The 10,275-nt window shown below is 37.8% G+C and overlaps 1 protein-coding gene across 10 annotated transcripts in view; it reads right to left on the bottom strand.

Annotated features, from left to right (window-relative positions):
* Positions 1 to 1,707: 1,707 nt before the first annotated feature.
* LOC127832461 (WD repeat-containing protein 49-like) overlaps positions 1,708 to 10,275 on the bottom strand; it is a 90,675-nt gene continuing 82,107 nt past the window's right edge. For 9 of the 10 annotated variants that reach the window (XM_052357968.1, XM_052357948.1, XM_052357958.1 and 6 more), the window contains 6 exons: positions 8,967 to 9,032; positions 8,682 to 8,805; positions 7,955 to 8,073; positions 6,889 to 7,006; positions 6,630 to 6,733; positions 1,708 to 4,203 (listed from right to left, as the gene is read on the bottom strand). In XM_052357968.1, the coding sequence (XP_052213928.1) occupies positions 4,012 to 4,203; positions 6,630 to 6,733; positions 6,889 to 7,006; positions 7,955 to 8,073; positions 8,682 to 8,805; positions 8,967 to 9,032 (723 nt within the window). In that variant the 3' untranslated portion in view covers positions 1,708 to 4,011. The remainder of the gene's footprint in view (positions 4,204 to 6,629; positions 6,734 to 6,888; positions 7,007 to 7,954; positions 8,074 to 8,681; positions 8,806 to 8,966; positions 9,033 to 10,275) is intronic. The other variant, XM_052357976.1, reaches the window with a different exon arrangement.

The raw sequence follows: 10,275 nt of genomic DNA, 5'->3' as shown, positions 1-10,275 counted from the left end.
AGCAAACTTGTCCTGCTTAAAACATGCTCAGCTTATAAAGTTTCAATAGCTAATTTAATTCGATGTATGTGCGACACTTATTTGCCACAAGGCAGTGCTTTTCAATCAATCATGAAATGTTTGAACTAATTAAAACAGACACAAACATATCCCATGCAGTTCCTACATGTTGTCACTATGTAAACGAGGTTTGATAGGGCCCATAAGCCGAATACATAGTAAATAAAAAGGTTCTCGATGTAAGCGCGGATACGCAGCAGATAAATTCATGTCACAAACATTGTGAACTTAACTTTCGACCTGTTGCACAAAGTTGACCTTAAATTTTTATATCTGAGGTAACTCCGTTGGTCAAATCGTTTTCAGGCCCGTACGCAGGGAGGGGCCCATAGGGCTCTACTGCAATTTTTCTCTCATGAAAGGGCCAACAGTACACTTTTCCTCAATAAAAAAATAGATTTATTGTCCCTGATAAACAAGGGGATTCGCACTATTCTCGCCAGTTGAGATAAGCCCCTAGGCAATGTCCTAGATATCGTGTAAAAATAAATTTCACAATAATCTCGAAATCGTCGTACTTGACCGCAATGACAGCATTATGTGATCGTTGGTACACGCGTTCTCTGGATATCGTGCAGAGATTAATTGAGTCGCGTTCTGAGAAAACTGGGCATAATGCTTGTGCGTAAAGTGTCATCCCAGATCAACGTTGTCTTACGTACCGCCCTATATTTTCGACTTATATTAAAAGCTGAACGTGTATCATTGTATTTATATTATGAAAACGTTTCTCCACAAACATGAAGACACAGTCTCATTTGCACATATACCTATGGGTGATGACACCCGGGTTTTTATGTCCCCCACTATAGTAGTGGGGGACATATTGTTTTTGCCCTGTCTGTTGGTTGGTTGGTTTGCGCCAACTTTAACATTTGCAATATTGAAGATAGGAACTTGATATTTGGCATGCATATGTATCTCATGGAGCTGCACATTTTGAGTGGTGAAAGGTCAAGGTCATCCTTCAAGGTCAAAAATATGGGTCAAAATCGCTCATTTAATGTACACTTTTGCAGTATTTCAATATTCAAGATAGCAACTTGATATTTGGGATGCATGTGTATCTCATGGAGCTGCACAATTTGAGTGGTGAAAGGTTACGGTCATCCTTCAAGGTCAGATGTCAAATATATGTGGCCAAAATCGCTCATTTTATGAGTACTTTTGTAATATTGAAGATAGCAACTTGATATTTGGCATGCATGTGTATCTCATGGAGCTGTACATTTTGAGTGGTGAAAGGTCAAGGTCATCCTTCAAGGTCAGAGGTCAAATATATGTGGCCCAAATCACTAATTTTATGAATACTTTTGCAATATTGAAGATAGCAACTTGATATTTGGCATACATGTGTATCTCATGGAGCTGCACAATTTTAGTGGTGAAAGGTCAAGGTCATCCTTCAAGGTCAACTATATGGGTCAAAATTGCTCATGTAATGTCACTTCTGCAATATTGAAGCTAGCAATTTTATATTTGAAATGCATGTGTATCTCATGGAGCTGCACATTTTGAGTGGTAAAGGGTCAAGGTCATCCTACAAGGTCAAACATCATATAGGGGGACATTGTGTTTCACAAACACATCTTAATAATTATAATACGATATATATGTGTTGAACACAAAAATACTAAAGCTCCAAAATAAGCTGGTTTCTTTTATTTATTTATTTTTGCATCACAATTTAAATTAAACTTATGAAAAACATTTACGACATATAAACACATGTACCAGAAACTCCTTTACCAAAACATTCTTAAATCAAAACAATGGAAAACAGGTAAAAAAAATGACTTCAATTAAAACAAGAAACCGTCGGAGATGGGCGCTGCTCCCCAAAGGTTTTTTTTGTCACAATATTGCACTTTATATTCAGATAAAAGAAAACGTCTAGTAGTTGGGGGGACAAGAATTGCACTATATATTCAGATAAAAGGAAATGTCTTGAGGGCACAGTAGTTGGGGGGACAAGAATTTTTTTTATAGAAAATTTCAAAGGGCCATAACTCTGTGAAAAATCATCCGACCAGAACCCGCTGATAATATGCACATCTTTTCTTGGTAGTGAAGCTTCCCATAAAGTTTCATTGAATTCCGGTCATTAGTTGCTGAGAAATAGCCCTGACAAGAATTGCACTATATGTACAGTTAATGGAAAATTTCAAAGGGCCATAACTCTGTGGAAAAACATCCGACCATAACCCACTGATATTATGCAAATCTCCTTTTGGTAGTGAAGCTTCCCATAAAGTTTCATTGAATTCCGGTCATTAGTTGCTGAGAAATAGCCCGGACAAGAATTGCACTATATGTACAGTTAATGGAATATTTTAAAGGGCCATAACTCTGTAAAAAATCATCCGACCAGAACCTGCTGATAATATGCACATCTCCTCTTGGTAGTGAAGCTTCCCATAAAGTTTCATTGAATTCCGGTAATTAGTTGCTGAGAAATAGCCCGGACAAAAATTGTGCACGGATGGACACACGGAAGGACACACGGACGGACGGAAGGACAGACAGACGAAGCGGCGACTACATGCTCCCCCCAAATTTTTTTGGAGGAGCATAATAAAAGTACAAACTGTAAAACATGATGCACACTAATCTCCAGGGGGCAGTTTTTTTTATTCAAGTTTTGTTTTAAAGACATTATGTAAAGCAAATTATCACAGTATAAGCATTTACAAGAAATATATAATTAACTTAAAAGACATTTGAAAAGTAACGGACAGTTTATAAATACCAGCGAACAAAGGCATTTGACACACACAAATAATTACATATAATGCCTGCAAGTCATATCATACCCCAAAAATAAATAAGTATCAGAGAGTTGTTCCTCTCAAATGAATAAAAAAAGTACAACGATATCCCTAGCTATGGTAAAGCGAACAAATATTAGTAAACACAATTATTCACAGATCTTTAGTTAAAGGGGATTATCAAAAGAAAATTGCATATTACAGATACTTCGTTTCAAAACAAGGTTTCCTTCCATATGATTTTTTCAAAACATGTTTAAGAGTTTCTCATTTTCCCCCAATCATTACACATGATATAAATTAAATTTTTAATGTTGCTCAAAAATTCAAATTGATTTTACAAATATGAAAATAAATCATATAAAAATCAATGCTAAAAAGACATATCATCAATATGTTTTAAAATTGAGTAACAAACAACATTTTTTTTCAAGCTAGCTTTGTACAATATTTTCAAACCAACAAAAGTCCTTAAAATACTGGTGCAGTCATGATTGAAAATGTGTGTAGGTATTAAGACTACAGTTATGTTTTGCCTGAAATTACAGCCTCTCACAGGCTGTTTCCCAATGGTAAAAAGTAACATTTTTCTCCCCCCAATCTGACCGATTCCCCACCCCCTCTCAAATGCAGAACTTGTTCAATAACCTTAATGATTAGTTTATTGAGTTTATTACACAGGGATATAATTCTGTAACACTTTATAACATCAACTTTAAAATGCAGTTAAACATTCACTTATAAATAATTGGATTATTGTTACATATAATCATAATCAGCTAGTTTTACCAATCCAAAAGGCACAGGCTGTAAGATATAGGAAACACAAATCACTGGACTATACATACGAAGTCACTTACAATGCCAATCAATCAAGCTGAAAATGTACTGCCTATTCATCAGTGACAGAGACCAACATTTTATCATTATCAGTTAATGTTGTGTGGTTACGTTAACTCAAAAACATTATAGTTGTTACTTAAGAGTCTTTCTAGTAACTTAAAAATACAGCAACTGGCACACCAAAAAAATATTTAATGATATTGAATAAGAATTGCAAGTAAACAGACAGGCAAGTCCAGAAAAAGTCATTATAATGACAGAAAGTTAAAAATCTATATTTTTGGACTGTTTTGTTTATTTATGTACCAAATCAATCCATCCAAACATGCCAGGACACCAACTATGACTCTGTGGTAACAGAGCTTCTCCTAGAAGCCACACTCCCTCCGATGGGTTTGAGCCTCAGTCCAGGCAGACCTTTTTGTTTGAGGGTCAGTGCCTTGGTCCCCTTGTTCATCTGAGTGCCGAGCTGGGTGCCAATACTCTGCAGACTCGGCCTTGTCATCTTGCCCAGGCTGATACTCTGCTTTGGCTGCAACAATATGTGGATTGGTATATATGAAGGGGAAATAACTGTGGTACAGGGGGTATTCACATGGGGAGATCAAAGTGACACAGGGCATGTATGCATGCAGAGATAACTGTGGTACAGGGGGTATTCACATGGGGAGATCAAAGAGACACAGGGCATGTATGCATGCTGAGATAACTGTGGTACAGGGGGTATTCACATGGGGAGATCAAAGTGACACAGGGCATGTATGCATGCAGAGATAACTGTGGTACAGGGGGTATTCACATGGGGAGATCAAAGAGACACAGGGCATGTATGCATGCTGAGATAACTGTGGTACAGGGGGTATTCACATGGGCAGATCAAAGTGACACAGGGCATGCATGCAAGTGGAGATAACTGTGGTACAGGGGGTATTCACATGGGCAGATCAAAGTGACACAGGGCATGTATGCATGCTGAGATAACTGTGGTACAGGGGGTATTCACATGGGGAGATCAAAGTGACACAGGGCATGTATGCATGCTGAGATAACTGTGGTACAGGGGATATTCACATGGACAGATCAAAGTGACACAGGGCATGTATGCATGCTGAGATAACTGTGGTACAGGGGGTATTCACATGGGCAGATCAAAGTGACACAGGGCATGAATGCATGCTGAGATAACTGTGGTACAGGGGGTATTCACATGGGCAGATCAAAGTGACACAGGGCATGTATGCATGCTGAGATAACTGTGGTACAGGGGATATTCACATGGGCAGATCAAAGTGACACAGGGCGTGTATGCAAGTGGAGATAACTGTGGTACAGGGGATATTCACATGGGCAGATCAAAGTGACACAGGGCATGTATGCATGCTGAGATAACTGTGGTACAGGGGGTATTCACATGGGGAGATCAAAGTGACACAGGGCATGTATGCATGCTGAGATAACTGTGGTACAGGGGGTATTCACATGGGCAGATCAAAGTGACACAGGGCATGTATGCAAGTGGAGATAACTGTGGTACAGGGGTATTCACATGGGGAGATCAAAGTGACACAGGGCATGTATGCATGCTGAGATAACTGTGGTACAGGGGGTATTCACATGGGGAGATCAAAGTGACACAGGGCATGTATGCATGCTGAGATAACTGTGGTACAGGGGATATTCACATGGGCAGATCAAAGTGACACAGGGCATGTATGCATGCAGAGATAACTGTGGTACAGGGGGTATTCACATGGGGAGATCAAAGTGACACAGGGCATGTATGCATGCTGAGATAACTGTGGTACAGGGGATATTCACATGGGCAGATCAAAGTGACACAGGGCATGTATGCATGCTGAGATAACTGTGGTACAGGGGGTATTCACATGGGGAGATCAAAGTGACACAGGGCATGTATGCATGCAGAGATAACTGTGGTACAGGGGATATTCACATGGGGAGATCAAAGTGACACAGGGCATGTATGCATGCTGAGATAACTGTGGTACAAGGGATATTCACATGGGCAGATCAAAGTGACACATGGCATGTATGCATGCTGAGATAACTGTGGTACAGGGGATATTCACATGGGCAGATCAAAGTGACACAGGGCATGTATGCAAGTGGAGATAACTGTGGTACAGGGGATATTCACATGGGGAGATCAAAGTGACACAGGGCATGTATGCATGCTGAGATAACTGTGGTACAGGGGATATTCACATGGGCAGATCAAAATGACACAGGGCATGTATGCATGCTGAGATAACTGTGGTACAGGGGATATTCACATGGGCAGATCAAAGTGACACAGGGCATGTATGCAAGTGGAGATAACTGTGGTACAGGGGATATTCACATGGGAATATCAAAGAGACACAGGGCATGTATGCATGCTGAGATAACTGTGGTACAGGGGGTATTCACTTGGGCAGATCAAAGTGACACAGGGCATGTATGCATGCGGAGATAACTGTGGTACAAGGTAATTATTCACAAAGCTTATTACTGAACACTTAATGAAATACATAAATTCACTAAATTCCTTTATATCCCTATCTAGTCATGTTAATGTTAAGTTGTTTAATGTTAAGTTGTTTAATTAAAACAAAAGATATTTCTAAAGAGATCTGCATAAGGCATATGACCCATTTTGCACCAGGCAGCTTGTTTACAAGAATCCATCTGGGTAAACATGGTCTTATGCATGTGCGTAAAGTGTTGTCTCAGGTAAGTCTAAGCAGTCTGCAACTGCTAATCAGGGACGAAACTTTTTGCTTGAGATATTGTCTAAAAAGAAACTGCATTTAAACACAAACTTTCATACAAGAGAAAAGTGTCGTCCTTGATTATCCTGTGCAAACTGCATAGGCAAATCTGAGATGACACTTTCTGCACTTGCATTAGGCCCAGTTTTCCCAGAGCCCGAATCATACATCACCTCTATTAACTCACCTGTACCTGAGCAAGAGCCTGCTGATGATACTGCTTCATCTTCAGCTCAAACTCTCTAATGTACGTCGGAAATAACGATTTCTCATCGTAAGCCGTCTTCAGGGCTGTGAACATACCAGACCAAAATTTTATTATTCATTATGATAGAAAACCTTCATACCATTACATATACCTCATTCTTAAATTATTTTTTTCGTCCATTGATTGCAATTCACACAGTTTGTTAAGATAACAATTTAGCTAATGTCAAATTACTGACTGTCAGCAAGGGCAGGCAACTTTGTCCTCTTGTCACTGGACGATCTTGGCAGGAAATATTTTTCAGGGTCCGGCTTGGAGGGCACATATAAGTCATTCAAAGACTTCGTTTCTAGGGCCTGGTACAGAAAAATACAAATTTTGGAACTAAATTTACAATTACTGTTCAAGTTCAGAAAATAAAAAATAATTGTCAATAAATTATAAGATTCACGATCCTCAACACTATTCAGCAGGATATGCTATATACAAATTATCTGTTTTCAATATAAAAGTAAAAATTCATCACTTAAGAAAATTAAGATATGCAAGTGCTTACTTTATTTTTAAAGTGACACAATGAACTTTCATATTAAGTTACTGGAAAGACACTTTAGTTACTAATTTACATGTATGCTTTAAAGGAACTGTCAACTGCGATTGACGAAAAAAGAAAAGTTCTAAAATACTGTATTTGGTTACAATAATTAGTTTATATTGATTAAAATATCAAGACTGGCATATTACATTACTTGAAAAAGGTTGTTAAGTTTTCATATTTTCAGTATATTTGGAAATAAATTTTACTGAGTACGTCTACCAGGTAACTACCAGTTAACTATAAATAACGCAAGTAGATTGATCATCATCATGTGGTAAACCCAGGAATGCAAATTGTGCATGCGTAGTGAATTGTATATATTTTATATATAAAATGATTAATCTACTTGCGTTATTTATAGTGTGTATATCTTTATGTCACCTATTTTCATGATGTACTTTCGATTTCACATCGCAATATTTTATTACCAAATATACTGAAAATATGAACTGTTTCAAGTAATGTAATATACCAGTCGTGATATTTTAATCAATATCAACTAATAATTGTAAAAAAACAGTATTTTAAAACTTTTCTTTTTTCGTCAATCGCGGTTGACAGTCCCTTTAAAAGTATTGCAGTACCGCTTTGTTGGATTTTGTCTCAATAAATGAAAACTGATTGAACTATGTGAGGCATACACAATTAAAAATCATTCAAGCCCTTCTACAGAAAAAAATTTAAACAGGTAGCACAAACTGCTCACAGAGTAAGGCCCTGCAGGGGCCTGGCCTGTCCTCTCCCAGTGCAGATAGGCCAAGTCTGGGATGGTACCCGGCTGACGTCTCTGACGCTTCTCCTCATTCTTCTCCTTGTAGGATTTACCTGCAGGAAACCAGACATCATGTTTGTACAAAGTTCTGACAGTTTAAACATTTACTACACAAATAAGTATTTTGATGCATACATTTAAGGCCTCTCTTATTAGATTCAAGTTTTAAAGGCTTCATTTCAAACCCTAAGATACTGATGAGCAGCAAACAGCATAAAATCTGAACAACAGTTACTATCAGGCTGCTCTGGTTTTATGCTGGTTGCATATAGCTTGTTTACTATGATTCTGGGAGGAAAATAGTTTAACATTTGAATATTAATATACTGACAGGTAAAGATGTAAAGCTCAAAATTCAAATCAATTTATAAGTGAGGAAGCATTTACTTACATATCAAATTCAATTTGCAAGTTTACAAAACACTTGGATGCTTTGTTTGCTTAAATTATTCAGAAGAAAATGTTCAATTGATGAATACGTAAAATCTTTAGTTCTGAAAAACATGTCTAACATCAGCCTGCCAGACCGTGCACTGTTATCCTATAACATCAGCCTGCCAGACCGTGCACTGTTATCCTATAACATCAGCCTCCCAGACCCTGCACTGTTATCCTATAACATCAGCCTCCCAGCCCCTGCACTGTTATCCTATCAATGTACCAAGGCATGTAGACTCCCAGGTCTGGAAGCGGTACTCCCTGGGGTGGTCTACAGCACGGGGGTCTGGCGCCCACTCAGACTCCTGGTCACTGTCCTCTGCCACCTCCAGCTCTTCCTCTTCATCCTTAACACATGCACAGTATCACAGTACAGACAGGCACTGATTCAATAGTGTGGAATTTTATGCCCCATTTAAAATTATAGTCATGTAACAGTGGTGAAATTTACGTAACCATTTGAATGCCCTGTCCTCAAGATACAGGTAAAGTTGCCATGGTAACATACCTCCTCCACTTCTTCCTCCTCCAGCTCCTCTATATAGTTGTAAGGCTCAATCTTCCAATGTTCCTCCTATAAAATGCACAACAATCGTGTGAGCAGGTATTCATTTCAAATGACATATGTCACAAATAAATGGATTCCTTAAGTGCAAGTCTGACTAAACATGTGACAACACCAAAATACACAGTAAATTGACCAAATGCAAAGCATTACAATACTCGTTCAGGTATGTTTGAAGTTTGAAACTTTGTACGCAGGTATTTGACACATTAGTATGAATTTCTTAAGAAAACAAAACAGAAAACATAAGAAACAGATGCGCGCACATTCCCATTTTGTTTTCAATGTTGCCTTGAACCTCAAAATTTGAACTACCCGGTATACATTTAAGGTTTTATTACATACAACACATTTCTTATGATTTTCATATTGCACCTTATTATTTGAAAATTCATCAAAATATCACAGAGTTTTATGTATCATTTCTCAAATGTTACACACTACACATGTCTTTTGGTGTTTTACATTTGTGACAAGTTATTTTTTAAATCCATCAATATATGGCAAAATGCTGAGACAGAATGTTCAAGCAGTTTCAAAGCCAAATTTGAGCTTAAACATATAAGCATCACCTTGATGTTTCTTGTAGGAAGGAAGAATTTAAAGGCAGAACATGTTATGATGGATTACATGTATGCCTTGTTATATAAAAAAAAAAATGAAATATGTATATCAAAGTTATGGGTAAGACTGGATTTTTAAAGCTATTATAAAACTTTGATCTTTGACCACTAAGTGTGACCTTGCTTTTTGAGGTAAGGAGACTTGTGTAAAATGGGACATGTCCTCTTATTACAATTATCCAAAATAATTGTTGAATCAATCAATATATGGCAAAGCTATTCCTTAGACATGATTTGTTTTACATACATCTGTACAGCTGGACAAATGTACAGACAGCAATTTGCTCTACAAGGATGGAGAGATTAGAAGTCAAGAGTGTTACTCATATCAATCTACTAGTAACCTGGTAGATCAAAAAGGGGTTATTCTATACTGAAGTTTAAATTCACATGAAACAGCGAATTTGTAAGTTATGAAATCATACTAATGAATTTCTTCAAACAAATTCTTAAAAAAAGCTCCGTGATTAGAGACAGATAGATGCCCTATCCCCCCCCCCCCCCCCAACAGGGCCTTGACAACTAACACTAACTGATGACATATTGAACGGAAACCAATTTTACACTTAAAGTCACAGTTATCTTGACCTTTGAACTAGTGACCCCAATTTCAATCAAGGTCATCTACT

This window comes from Dreissena polymorpha, chromosome 1, assembly GCF_020536995.1.
Source record: "Dreissena polymorpha isolate Duluth1 chromosome 1, UMN_Dpol_1.0, whole genome shotgun sequence".
NCBI classification, from domain to species: domain Eukaryota; kingdom Metazoa; phylum Mollusca; class Bivalvia; order Myida; family Dreissenidae; genus Dreissena; species Dreissena polymorpha.
Note: the sequence above shows the minus strand (reverse complement) of the source record. Positions and strands in the feature narration are given on the sequence as shown.